This window comes from Polypterus senegalus, chromosome 9, assembly GCF_016835505.1.
Source record: "Polypterus senegalus isolate Bchr_013 chromosome 9, ASM1683550v1, whole genome shotgun sequence".
Lineage (NCBI taxonomy): Eukaryota > Metazoa > Chordata > Cladistia > Polypteriformes > Polypteridae > Polypterus > Polypterus senegalus.
Genome location: NC_053162.1, coordinates 16532765 through 16546866, shown reverse-complemented (window position 1 = coordinate 16546866; position 14102 = coordinate 16532765). Strand labels below are relative to the sequence as shown.

Sequence of the window (14102 nt, the reverse complement as noted above, 5' to 3'; positions counted from 1 at the left end):
TTTCTCAATATCCCATAAAGGTTTCAGGAGTAATATGATACTAAATCAGCTACATCATGGAAAGAAAATGTTATATTTACTCTTCTGTGCTATTTATAGCATAGTTATATTAGTAAAAGCACATCTCAAACAGATTTATTTAACCTCATTAACTGTACCTTTTTGATGCAAACAATCCTTAGTTTAAATACAAATAACTGATAACAAATTCCTTATTTAATTAGAAGGAAAGAATAAATGCAATACTAATGGAATAGCCTACATATGGGAGTTTAGTCATTAGCCACTGCTGCTTTCAGATGCTGTTCAAAACCAGACAGAGATACTTAAGACATTTAAGTATGTCAGTCACTGGCTCAACATATTGTACATAGCATCAGTCTGTGAAGATGTGTACTAGACCAGTTCAGTGCAATTTAGTACACATAAAATATCGCCAACCAGCCATTGGACAATTTTTTACACAGCCTTGATTTCTGAGAACAGGAACAACCTCACACAGTGCTTCTTTGTCTGCTATTGAAAGTGCTCCTCTGTTTAGCCAAGATCACACACAGAGAAGGAGAGTGTCATAATCCAGAATAGTAAGCAGTTTCCTGTGAGATGTCAGTTCTATTACTTTCTCCAGTGAGTCCAGTCTGACTCCCACGACTGGACCAGGACATTTTAATCAGTTTATTTAGCCTTTTGGCATCACCCTGTGCTACTGCCACTGCTCCCACATGGAAGATGACAGTGGCCACTACAGAGTGGTATAAAACATGTAAGAGTGACCTGCATACACCAAATGATGTAAACTTCTTCCGGACTCTTCTTGTATACAGTCTTGGTATTTGTACTCCACTCAAGTCTATCATTCAGATGCACCGGAGGTACTTAGAGTGGACTTGACAACCTTTCTCCTTTGTCTTACTGATGTTGAGTTCCATGGCTAAATTTGCATCATTCAACAAAGCCCTTCACTGCGGCCATGTATTTGTTCTTCTGCCCACTGCTGATTTACCCAACTACGTAATCAGAAAATCGATGCACATTCTGTATTGTATTTAACGTCTGTGGTGTACAGGGTTAAAAGGAAAGGAACCAGTAAAGCTCCCTGTAGAGCCCCGATAATACTCATTACTGTATCTGACACAGACTTGTTAAGCTGCACAAACTGATCTACCAGTTAGATAACCCATTATTCAGACACAGTGGGAATGTCAACCTGTACCGAGCACAGCTTCACACCAAGCAGTTCGGGCTGCATGGTGTTGTAATCACTAGTGAAATCGGAAAAATATTCTCATCTGCTGCACATTTTCTGCAGAAGGAAGTAAGCTCTGCTCATCAGGTAGAAGACAGCATTGTCCATTCCAACGTGATCATGGTAGGTAAACTGCACAGGGTCCAGTGTAGTACTGACCAGTGATTACAAGTGACCCAATATTAGCCTCTCAAGGGTCTTCAAAATATGGAAGAACCACTGGTTATTAATAATTTAAGATTTTCAGCTGCACTATCATCGGGACTGCTACCATACAAGAGGTTTCTCTCTAGGTTAAGGCTGAAGATATTCTGAAAAACTACTTGCAGTTGCCCAGCATACTACTTCAGTAGCTTAGGGCTATCACTATGAGATTCAGCAGCTTTGCCCCAATTGTGTTTCCTCAGTTCTTTCATTATAGGCCATTGAGAAGATCAGTCCAGGGTAGCTGGAAGGTTTGCAGAGGGGTGACTAAGTCTGGTAGCTGGTACATGAGGAGAGACACTGGCAGTTGTTATGTGGTGTGAATGTAAAGTGAGGAGGAAGTAGGGTCTTTGGATCATGGTACATGGTCCATTATTTGCACAGCAAAGTAGATAGGGTTAAACAAGGAAGGTGGAACCTCATCGGAAACTGGTTGGGTAAACTAAGCAGGAAGGCTGTGGTCAAACCTGATAAAGACTTGATTTACTCCTCTCCCAACAGCCAACATTCTCCTGATCTAGAGTTGAACTATTTATTCTAGCTTGATCTCCAGCTCCCCCTGTAGTTCTATTTGGCCTCATTGGACAAGGTACAGAGAAAGGCAAAAGAAAAGATCAATTTCCCCAAACCCTCTTTTTTACTGTCTTTTTTTGGTTAGTAAGAGTTTTACAATCACTTGCGACTTATGATTTGCTGTTGGGGAAGCAGTGAACAGTCCTTTTGATGGTAAAACAGTGTCAACACAAAAATTAATACCCTCACTAATGCAGTCACCTACCCGTCTGTCGTCTCAAAGCAGCCCTTAAAAGAGTCCACTTCCTCAGGTGACTTCTTTCTCATTCATCTACCCTGCTACTACTGAACAATGGGCTGATACTGGGGCATGAGGAAATCAGATTATTTTCTGATCTCTCAAGAGAGGGAAAAGCTTTAAAACTATGTATCCCAGCCATGAGGTCCATTAGATTTGCTAGATATTTGTTAGATGTGCTAGATATTTCCTTAGGACAGATAAAAGGCAGGTGACAAAAAGAGGTATCAATTGGCTGCAAGAGATTGTTTTAAACAAAAAGAAATATAAAGTGATAAGCAAAAACAGCTTAGGAGCTGCACTACGAAAAGAGCAAGCAGGACTGCACCACATGAGAAAATCGTAAGCTCTGCTTTCTCTGTCATCTATTTGAGATCCAAAAATAGTTTTGTTATTTATTCCCCCAACAAACAGCAGCAGCAATGCAAAACATTTTCAAGAAGAAAATCGGAGCATACAAAGTTCAATGTATACCTTTTCAACATGCAATTTACTATACTTTCAAAATGTTTGTTTTTGGCTTATATTTATAATATTTTGCCCTGTGTATATCAATACTACCTCATCCTGCATAACAGGTAATTGCCTATTAATGAAAAGATGGGAAGGCAGGGTGCAGACTGCTGCCTCATAGCATGGAGACTAGGGTTCACACCATGAGTACTTCCCTGCATTAAGTCTGTATGGGTTTCCACCTACAATCCAAAGACCTGTAGGTTAGGTGAACTGACATTGCTAAATTGGCCCTTGTGAGAGTGAGTGTTTGTGTGTTCATCCTTTAATAGACTGGTGCCCTTGTCAGTTTCTTGCTCCTGCATTGCATCTAGCTGCCTCGAGACCCTGCTCTGGGTTAGGAAAGTGGATGGAAGGACGGATAAAAATCTAAATTCCATTGAAATCAGAATTAAAATGATTGACTGAATAAGAGATCTAAATCCCATAAATAAAGACTGTATAATATAAGATAATGAATATGCTCAATGTGCTAAAAATATAAAACCATTACAAAAGAAGCCCATGAAACTGTAAACGAACTAGTATGCAAAATTTTAAAAAAAAAGACAAATGTATATTACATAATGTTTTCAAAAATTCATGAAGCAACTCCACCAGCTAATTAATTTTATAAAAAACATACAGTGCATCCAGAAAGTATTCAGAGCACATCACTTTTTCCACATTTTATGTTATAGCCTTATTCCAAAATTGATTAATTTTTTTCTTCAGAATTCTACACACAACATCCCATAATGACAACGTGAAAAAAGTTTGAGGTTTTTGAAAATTTATTAAAAATAAAAAAACGAAGAAATCACATGTACATAAGTATTCACAGCCTTTGCTCAATACTTTGTCGATGCATCTTTGGCAGCAATTACAGCCTCAAGTCTTTTTGAATATGATGCCACAAGCTTGGCACACCTATCCTTGACCAGTTTTGGCCACTCCTCTTTGCAGCACCTCTCAAGCTCCATTAGGTTGGAGTTGAAGCGTCGGTGCACAGCCATTTTAAGATCTCTCCAGAGATGTTCGATCAGATTCAAGTCTGGGCTCTGGCTGGGCCACTCAAGGACATTCACATAGTTGTCCTGAAGGCACTCCTTTGATATCTTGGCTGTGTGCTTAGGGTCGTTGTCCTGCTGAAAGACGAACCATTGCCCCAGTCTAATGTCAAGAGCGCTCTGGAGCAGGTTTTCATCCAGGATGTCTCTGTACATTGCTGCAGTCATCTTTCCCTTTATCCTGACTAGTCTCCCAGTCCCTGCCGCTGAAAAACATCCCCACAGCATGATGCTGCCACCACCATGCTTCACTGTAGGGATGGTATTGGCATGGTGATGAGTGTTGCCTGGTTTCCTCCAAGCGTGACGCCTGGCATTCACACCAAAGAGTTCAATCTTTGTCTCATCAGACCAGAGAATTTTGTTTCTCATGGTCTGAGAGTCCTTCAGGTGCCTTTTAGCAAACTCCAGGTGGGCTGCCATGTGCCTTTTACTAAGGAGTGGCTTCCTGGCCTGATTGGTGGATTGCTGCAGAGATGGTTATTCTTCTGGAAGGTTCTCCTCTCTTCACAGAGGACCTCTGGAGCTCTGACAGAGTGGCCATCAGGCTCTTTGTCACCTCCCTGACTAAGGCCCTTCTCCCCCGATCGCTCAGTTTAGATGGTCAGCCAGCTCTAGGAAGAGTCCTGGTGGTTTCAAACTTCTTCCACTTATGGATGATGGAGGCCACTGTGCTCATTGGGACCTTCAAAGCAGCAGAAATTTTTCTGTAACCTTCCCCAGATTTGTGCCTTGAGACAATCCTGTCTCGGAGGTATACAGACAATTCCTTTAACTTCATGCTTGGTTTGTGCTCTGACATGAACTGTTAACTGTGGGACCTTATATAGACAGGTGCGTGCCTTTCCAAATCATGTTTAATCAACTTAATTTTCCACAGGTAGACTCCAATGAAGCTGCAGAAACATCTCAAGGATGATCAGGGGAAACAGGATGCACCCGAGCTCAGTTTTTAGCTTCATGGCAAAGGGTGTGAATACTTATGTACATGTATTTTCTCAATTTTTTTATTTTTAATAAATTTGCAAAAACCTCAAGTAAACCTTTTTCACGTTATTATGGGGTGTTGTATGTAGACCATTATATCAGACCATTTCCTTCTACTATTTAATATAGAAATAAAGATAGAAAACGCTCATGAGAAACATTTTGTTAAAAAACGCTTCTTTGACTCATCAGCAGCTTTAAAGCTTACAACTATTCTAAGCAATCAGTCCGTTTATAATGCCAGCTATAATAGCGAGGATAATGTAAATAGTAAAGTGGAAAACTTTAACTCTAAAGTAAGAACTGCTGTTGACATAGTTGCACCTGAAAAGACAGTTAAAAAATCCTCTAGTACTGTTATTCCATGGAAGACCCAAAGAGTGTCTGATTTAAAAAGAACATGTCGTAGAGCTGAGCGTAAATGGAGGAAAACTAAACTAACTATCCACTATGAAATATTAAAAGTTAAAATAACAGAATACAATAACACTGTCCGTCTTGAGAGGCTGCTATTTCTCTAATATTATAAATAACAATGCTAGTAATCCCAGAGTCTTATTTTCAACAATTGACCGTCTGTTAAACCCAGGGAACACAAAGGAATGCCCCCAGAATACTTCCAGTGAAACCTGTGAGAACATTGCTGTATTTTTCACTCAAAAAATTAATGATATTAGAGATAACATAGTATATCTCCCGAACACTGCAGAACCTCCAAAGCCCCGGTACTCCGTTATAAACAAATTAAATGCTTTCACCAGGATAGATTTACCTGAATTACATAGTATAATCTCTCAACTGAAATCCTCCACCTGCGTCCTTGACCCAATACCAACCAGGTTTTTCAAAGAAATATCAGGCGTCTAATTGACAATATTCTGGACATAGTAAATTGTCATTAGATACGGGGTCTTTCCAGACTGTCTTAAGACTGCTGTAGTTAAACCCCTTCTTAAGAAACATAATCTTGACCCCTCTGCCTTTGAAAATTTTAGACCCATTTCTAACCTGCCCTTCTTAAGTAAAATTTAGAGAAGGCAGTCATTATGCAGTTAAATGACCACCTAAATAAACATGCTATTCTTGATACTTTTCAGTCAGGCTTCAGAACAAATCACAGTACAGAAACTGCACTTGTTAAAGTAGTAAATGACTTGGGTAAATGCAGACAGAGGCCATTTATCTGTTCTCATCCTCTTAGATCTGAGTGCTGCATTTGACACCATTGATCATAATATTCTTAGAAATCGCCTTAGTCAATGGGTGGGCCTCTCTGGCAGTGTCTTAAATTGGTTTGAATCCTACCTGGCAGGGAGAAAATTCTTTGTGAGTTGTGGTAATCAAATCTCAAAGACACATGATATCCGATATGGTGTTCCACAAGGCTCTATCCTGGGTCCGCTGTTATTCTCAATCTATATGCTTCCGTTAGGTCAGATTATCTCAGGTTACAATGTGAGCTACCACAGCTATGCTGATGACACACAGCTGTACTTATCTATAGCACCTGATGACTCCGACTCTTTCGATACACTAACACAATGTCTTACTGGTATTTCTGAATGGATGAATAGTAATTTTCTCAAACTAAATAAAGAGAAAACTGAAATTTTGGTAATTGGCAATAATGGATTCAGCGAGGTTATCAGAAATAAACTTAATGCACTAGGATTAAAAGTTAAGACGGAAGTAAAAATTTAGGGGTAACCGTTGACTGTAATCTGAATTTTAAATCGCATATTCATCAGACCACTAGGACAGCATTTTTCATTTAAGAAACATAGCTAAAGTTAGACCTCTTATATCATTGAAAGATGCTGAGAAATTAATTCACGCTTTTGTTTTCAGTAGACTAGATTACTGTAACGCACTCCTCTCAGGACTACCCAAAAAAGACATAAATCATTTGCAACGAGTGCAGAATGCAGCTGCTAGAATCCTAACTGGGAAAAGAAAATCCAACACATTTCTCCAGTTTTGATGTCACTACACTGGTTGCCTGTGTCATTCAGGATTGACTTTAAAATACTGCTTATGGTTTATAAAGCCTTAAATAATCTCGCTCCATCTTATATATCGGAATGCCTGACACGTTATATTCCAAATCGTAACCTTAGATCTTCAAATGAGTGTCTCCTTATAATTCCAAAAGCTAAACTTAAAAGAAGTGGTGAGGCGGCCTTCTGCTGCTATGCACCTAAAATCTGGAATAGCCTGCCAATAGGAATTCGCCAGGCAAATACAGTAGAGCACTTTAAAACACTGCTGAAAACACATTACTTTAACATGGCCTTTTATAACTTCACTTTAACTTAATCCTGATACTCTGTATGTTCAATTCTTCATAATAACTATTCATGGTGGCTCTAAAATGTACTGACCCCTACTCTCTTCTGTTTCTTTTTCCGGTTTCTTTGTGGTGGCGGCCTGCGCCACCACCACCTACTCAAAGCATCATGATGCTCCAACAATGATGGACTGAAAGCCAGAAGTCTACGTGACCATCATCATCAGGTCCTTCCATGAAAATATGATGATTTATGTTAGGTAGAATGCCCAGAGGGGACTGGGCGGTCTCTTGGTCTGGAACCCTACAGATTTTTTTTTTTCTCCAGCTTTGGAGTTTTTTGTTTTTCTGTCCACCCTGGCCATCGGACCTTACTCTTATTCTATGTTAATTAATGTTGACTTATGTTTATTTTTTATTGTGTCTTCTATTTTTCTATTCATTTTGTAAAGCACTTTGAGCTACATTTTTTTTGTATGAATATGTGCTATATAAATAAATGTTGATTGATTGATTGATTGATTGATAGAATTCTGAGGAAAAAAAATAATTTAATCCATTTTGGAATAAGGCTGTAATATAACAAAATGTGGAAAAAGTGATGTGCTGTGAATACTTTCTGGATGCACTGTAAAAGGGGTGTTATTTACATTTGCTACAAATGCATTTATATTATAATAAAAAAAAACTGGACATCACATTGACAATAGTATTCTCCTCAAATGAGCAAAATGATCACCTACTTGGAGGTGCATGTAATGCAACATGTTCCTGGTATGGATTAAAGTACTTGTATTGTTTGCCACAGAATTCACACACATAATTTCCAGATTCTGTAAAGAAAAAAGAATAAAATGATTTAGCATTTCTTTTCTGTAAGAAATGTCAGAAATTACTCAGCTCTAAAAGTTCTTAAAATACTAATTAAAATGCTAATTTAAAAAGAAATTAAGGTTACATTTATTTTTTGTTACTGATACTGGCAATTTCTTTCTTGAACCGTATTTGTAGAATATTAAACTTAACATCCTCATAATAAAAACAAAATCTGCCACAGGAACAAGTTCTCATAATATTTATTAAATATAATCATTATTTAAATATATATTTTTATGATCTAACCCCCATTTAGATCTATGCTGCAATAATCTTGCTATAATTCATGTTGGTTTTTGTTTAAACCCCAAATTAAAATAGATTTTGACAGCAGAGAAGTCCTACTTGGTCCTATTTTTTGGAAAGGTTCCACTGGCTCTTCTTTAGGATCATCAAATCGAATAACAGCCTGATCATATGGATCTGAAAGAGGAAAGTCACTTTATAGAGCTCATTTATTCCCTATGTGGATGTGGGTGTGGAATTACAGTGTAAACCAAAAGAAATTTAATACATTCATTTGTCAAAGCCATTTCAAATTCATTTCGAGATCTGTATTATGAGCCTTTGGTGTTTGAGATTTGAAACAGCTAAAATACTAAAGTATCTAATCCATCATTGACTGTGTCAGTAATGTTTACAGCAGATGCTGTTTTAGCATCCATTTCTGTTCTTTAATTTGAAATGTTTTAAGATTTTAAAAACATAAGGCTCTTGATGCATTTCATTTGAACCAGGTAGAAGCTTTCATTTTTATGGCTTTATAGCTCTCATTTAATAAATAATCCCTTTGTAGCTGGCCACAGGCTCAATACTGCTTCTAATAAAATTTAACAAGAACTGAATCACTCATTCTAGTGATGAAAATTTTAATCAGTTGCTATGGCAAAGCACAAAATTTAAGAAAGAACAATGAACAAGCAGAACAACATTTATACATTATCAAAAGTGTGTCTGTCTTATCATTTACCATCAAACAACCTTATCACCATAAGTTTCTCATTCTTATTGACCTGGATATATAGGATGTGTATACAATGTATACACATTTTAATAAACAAAACACCATGATGACATACGGGCTAAGACAAATGTGATTGGCGCTTAATATATGTTTAGGGGCCACTACGGCTGTGACACTACTGGGTACTTGTACTGAGGTAGGTCTGTAGACTAAAGTAACATGATGTCCAACTAGTTTATTGTACTGAATATTAAACAACATAATATACAAACATTATTCTAAAACAATGTATGAAGATTTCTACTGCATTTTAGGTAAACATTTGTTGCATGAATATCTACAAATTTTCAATTTACAATTTCTAAATGTAAAAATCAAAGTATAAGCAAAAAATACATTTTATAGATGTTAGAACCTAAACTTATCAACCTAAAAATCATGAAACACAAAAGGTGACAATATATGCTATACTCAAGACTTTAAAACCTCAACATATACATTTCTGAATGTTGCACAACTAATAAAATTAAAATATTCCGCAGAACGAGAGAGAGAGACATTAAATGTGGTAATATCAAGCATTTATATGTGCTTTTGAGCTGAAACCAACCATACACACATTTATAGAAAAAGAAATGAACTTTACCATCCACAGCATGTAGATCTCTGTGCTCCTGGAAACAACTGTAGTATTTATATTTCTTCCCACAGATGTCACAGGCATACCTAAAATTATCTACATTAGTGTACAGAAAAAAGTGAGATATTGTAAGAAATTTACTCAGGAATTTAAACCTCAGAAAACACTAAGCAGGAAGAGAAAAAAAAAAGATTTGGAAATGTATTTTGTAGCTAGCAGTGGAGAACAGTCAGATATGTTCTTGTAGTAGATAAAACAAATTGCTTTATAAAAACATCCATCTTCAGTTGAATTATATTGAAATAAAAGGAAATGTATAAATAAATAAAAGAATGTTAATAACATAAATAAAGGGGTGTTAATCAAACTTGAAGCAAAGGACTACGTACCTGAAAGCAGGAGACTCTGGAATTTGCTAGTAAGCCAAGTTTTACTGATATGTGCTCAAGAGGTTAGTTACTGTAGACATTAACAGTATTTGCCTTCTCACTACCCATAGAGACAATAAACATGTGCTGGTTAAATTAGCATTGATTTTGTGAAAATTTAGTTATTAATTGATTGATGTATGTTTGGAAGAAAAGGATTATACTAAGAGCACAAAATAGATGACATGCCCACTGAAATCTATTGCTCATCCTTGTACATTGTAAAAGCCTCACTCTTGTGCCCATGCCTAGGATAATGTTTAAGGCCCCATTAAGTTATCATTGTTTTGAGGTCTAAATAATATCATAAATTGAACTGGATTCTTTCTTTAGTGTACAAGGGTTACATCGTCTTAAATATCTCACTATGGATGCTGGAAGGAAATTTATCAGTTTCACTAAGGCTGTGTTAAAGAACAGAATTACCAGACTTGGATCTCCTGCTTAACAGAAATATGTTAAGTATATTACACAGTTATTCACTATGCTCTATAGTTGCTGGCTCAGTGCTGAAGTCAATTTTCCTGTCCATAGTACAACTCTAAAACAATTGTACTATACACCTGTAGAGGTAAAGGACTGATCTTAATTTTATGTTTTATTAGATTTTCTCTCATAGTTCGAGGTAGATATCCCATTTTAATACATAATGTAGGACAGGTACATCTTAAAAACTGGAATTAGTAGGAAATAACAAAAAAGAAAAAAAAACTCGGCAGTGGACTGTAAGGAGATAATAAAAGAAGCAGGAAAGGAAAACACAGTTGTATACAGTGTACAAGATTAATAGTGCTAATGCTACTTATAGTGCATATCAGAGCATGAGTACAACCATCAAGAAGGATTTTAGGGAAACTAAAAGGCAGTTAGAGAAGAACATTGCAGATATGGTAAAAGATGACCCAAAGTGATTTTTTCAGTATTTTAGTAGAAAAAGAACATTCAAGGAGGAGTAGAGGGGTATTAAAATATACAGACAGAGAAACAGAAGATGTTCTAAACTCTAAGCATTTTTCTGAGGTCTTTACATGTGAGGAACTGGATAACTGTTGAACAGTAACAGGGACTACTAAGGAGGTGCAGAGTAATTTGGAAATTGTACAGGGAGAAGTACTGCTAAGATTAAATAGGCTTAAATCGCATAAATCCCCATGAGCAGATAATATTTATCTTTGAGTGCACAAAAAAGTTAGTGAGTACATATAAATAAAACCTTAACGTGTATACTTAGGAGGTCACACTGGGGACATTCCCAAGCACTGGCAAATATTATCCCATTATTTAAAATGATTTGCTCAGGCATATCCAAGTAAGTATAGGCCACTAAGTGTAACATACATCACTGGTAAATTTGTGTAAGGTATTCTTAAGGATAAGATAGAGCAACACAACACAAGAATATATGAGCAGTCAGCATAGATTCAGACAAAGGAGGTCATGCAGGAATTCTATGAGGAAGCATCAAAAGGATGAGATCAGAATGGTGCATATGATATTATCTATCTTGACTTTCAGAAAGCATTTGATAAGGTTCCACATGAGAGGTTACAGGAAGTAGAGGTTATGGTGCAAGCAACCCTATCAGAACCAAGATAAGAGTGACGTTGCACAGTGGTCAGTTCTAGAGCTGTTACTATTTTTAACATATAAATGATTTGGAGAGGTTTAGCAGATGATACCAAGTTAGGTGGATTGGCAGATATTCTAGAATTATGTGAATCATTACAGAGGGACTTTGACAGAATACAGGCTTGGGCAGATTTGTGACAGACAAAATTGAAGTAAACGTAAATAAAATATTACACATAAAAAGGAAAAATGTTAGATCTAAACACACAATTGAAGGTCTGAAAATTGAAGTTACTCCCTATGAGAAGGATTTATGAGCCATAGTAGACTTGGTCAATATCAACTACCAGTCAGAGTTCTGAAGCTATTAAGAATGCTAAAAGAATGTTGGTTATACAGCACGATGTGAAGAATACAAGACAAAGGAGGTTATGCTGAAGCTTTATAACAAACAGGTTAGACCTCTTCTGGAGTACTGTGTGCAGTTTTGGTCTTCAGACTTCAAAACGATATAGGAGTGCTAGAAACAGTCCAGAGAAAAGCAAATAGGCATATTCCAGGGCTACAGTGGGGAAGTTATGAGGAAAGATCAAAACAGCTGAGCCTTTTCAGTTTAAGCAAAAGGAAATTAAAAGGTGACACAATTGAAGTATTCAAAACTAAGAAAGGAATTAATGCATTAGATCAAGACTGTTATTTTAAAATGAGATCTGCAAGAACACAAACATACAGTTGGAAACTAAAATTTTGCACAAACAGTAGGATGTTTTCCTTCAAAACAGAGATACATAGATATATGGAATAAGTTACCAAGAAGAGTGGTAGACAGTAGGACTTTAGGGACCTTCAAAAGTGATACTTGATATTATTCTTGAGGAATTAAGTGGGTAAGACGGGCAATCTTTGTTGGACTGAATGGTTCCGTTCTCGTCTAAATCTCTCCGATTAAACGTAGGCAAAATGGCATTGCTACATTTGCCCTACTCTGTATGTTTGTGTATTCTCCCTGTGATGGACTGGAACCTTGTCCAGGCATTATTCCTGCCTTGTATCAGTCCGATAATTGCTGGGATCCTTGATTAATTACATGCTAGATGCAGTGCTTTAAGTAAAAACAAATCATTATTGGTACTATTTTAGAAGGCTAGTCCTCCTTGTAATGCATTTCAAACTTCACACAATTTCTAAATTCAGGTGGTATGTGGGAGTCCCCTTCTGAGTTTTAGGCAAACTGTTAAAAGTACATGTAGATGCTTCGGACAAGTTACATCAGTCAAGAATGAGTAGTCTAAAAGTACAAGCTGGCAAATTAACGTGTAAAATATGCGCCACTTTAAAAGCAGCGGCAGGGTGGCTATAAAAATGGCAAACCATGCAAAGTTACACACTTTGTGGTGGTCCTTTTATGGATGTCAAACTACTAAAAGACTCTGAAATTACCATGAATCCATTACCACTGTGCACCACTACAATACAATGTCAAAGTTGGAGCTGGGGCTGGTTGGGAGGAAGGGTGTGCTTGATGTCAGATTGTGAGATATCACAACTATTTACAACAGGCACTCCACTGCTAACACAGAAAAATAACCCACTTTAAGCTCAAGTTACATGTCTGCTCATTATCCTCACTCACTGTAGCAACACACAGTATCTTTGCGGAAGAAAAAAAAGTTACTGTATAGTAAAAGAATATAAACAATCACATGACTTTTTTCCAGTTATTGTCTAGATACGTACAAAACTAAGACAGCAATTTACATCTACACATCAACATTCAATGTCAGTAACAACACATGGTCATGACTTCTGGAGGCAAATCAAATCCTAGCCGACTCTGAAGGGTGTAGCACCGCCACAGAGTAAGACAAAGGGTGTAGTATACTGCACAGCCAAACTCCTTTAAAAATGTTTAAATCTCACTACATATGTTTGTTTATTCTATCTTTAAAAACATGGAGAAGTTGTTTGCAATGTGTGTGTAATATCAAAAGATGTGGATCAGTACCTGATAACATTTTAGGCTTGAAAAATGTACATATTTGGTAAGTTTCAAGGCCTTTTCCATCACCTATTTACTCATGTACCTTAAAAGTCCCACTGTAAACTGCAACAGCAGATACAATATTTAAAATGGATTAAATTAAAAAAAAAACTTTAATTAAGAATACAACCTCAAGAGGTAAATTACTGTATAACCTGATTATGAAGAAATAACTTTGACTTGAAAAATACCAAACTTGTTAGGTTTTATTTTTTTCATATGTAAATTTCATTCAGCAAGACTCTATTCATAAATGTGGAGTGGGAGTAACTGGAGAGTGCAATACATTAGTAACTTCAGCAACAATGTGGAGCTGGAAAAAAAAATATGAAGACCACTTAATTGTTGGAGTTAACATAATAAACACTACTGCTGGCCTGCAATCGCTAAACATGTTAAGCCCTGTATTTCTGAAGAATATATTCAACTTCTTATGATAGGTAGAAACACTTATACTATGCAGATATAATGTACAGATTTATGGAGA

At 36.7% G+C, this 14102-nt stretch overlaps 1 protein-coding gene across 4 annotated transcripts in view; it reads right to left on the bottom strand.

The window, feature by feature from the left end:
* The window catches only part of znf618 (zinc finger protein 618), a 154042-nt gene that overhangs the window by 34892 nt on the left and 105048 nt on the right, over window positions 1–14102 (bottom strand). For 3 of the 4 annotated variants that reach the window (XM_039762734.1, XM_039762733.1, XM_039762736.1), the window contains 3 exons: window positions 9584–9673; window positions 8319–8396; window positions 7841–7930 (listed from right to left, as the gene is read on the bottom strand). In XM_039762734.1, coding sequence (XP_039618668.1) covers window positions 7841–7930; window positions 8319–8396; window positions 9584–9673 — 258 coding nt within the window. The remainder of the gene's footprint in view (window positions 1–7840; window positions 7931–8318; window positions 8397–9583; window positions 9674–14102) is intronic. The other variant, XM_039762735.1, reaches the window with a different exon arrangement.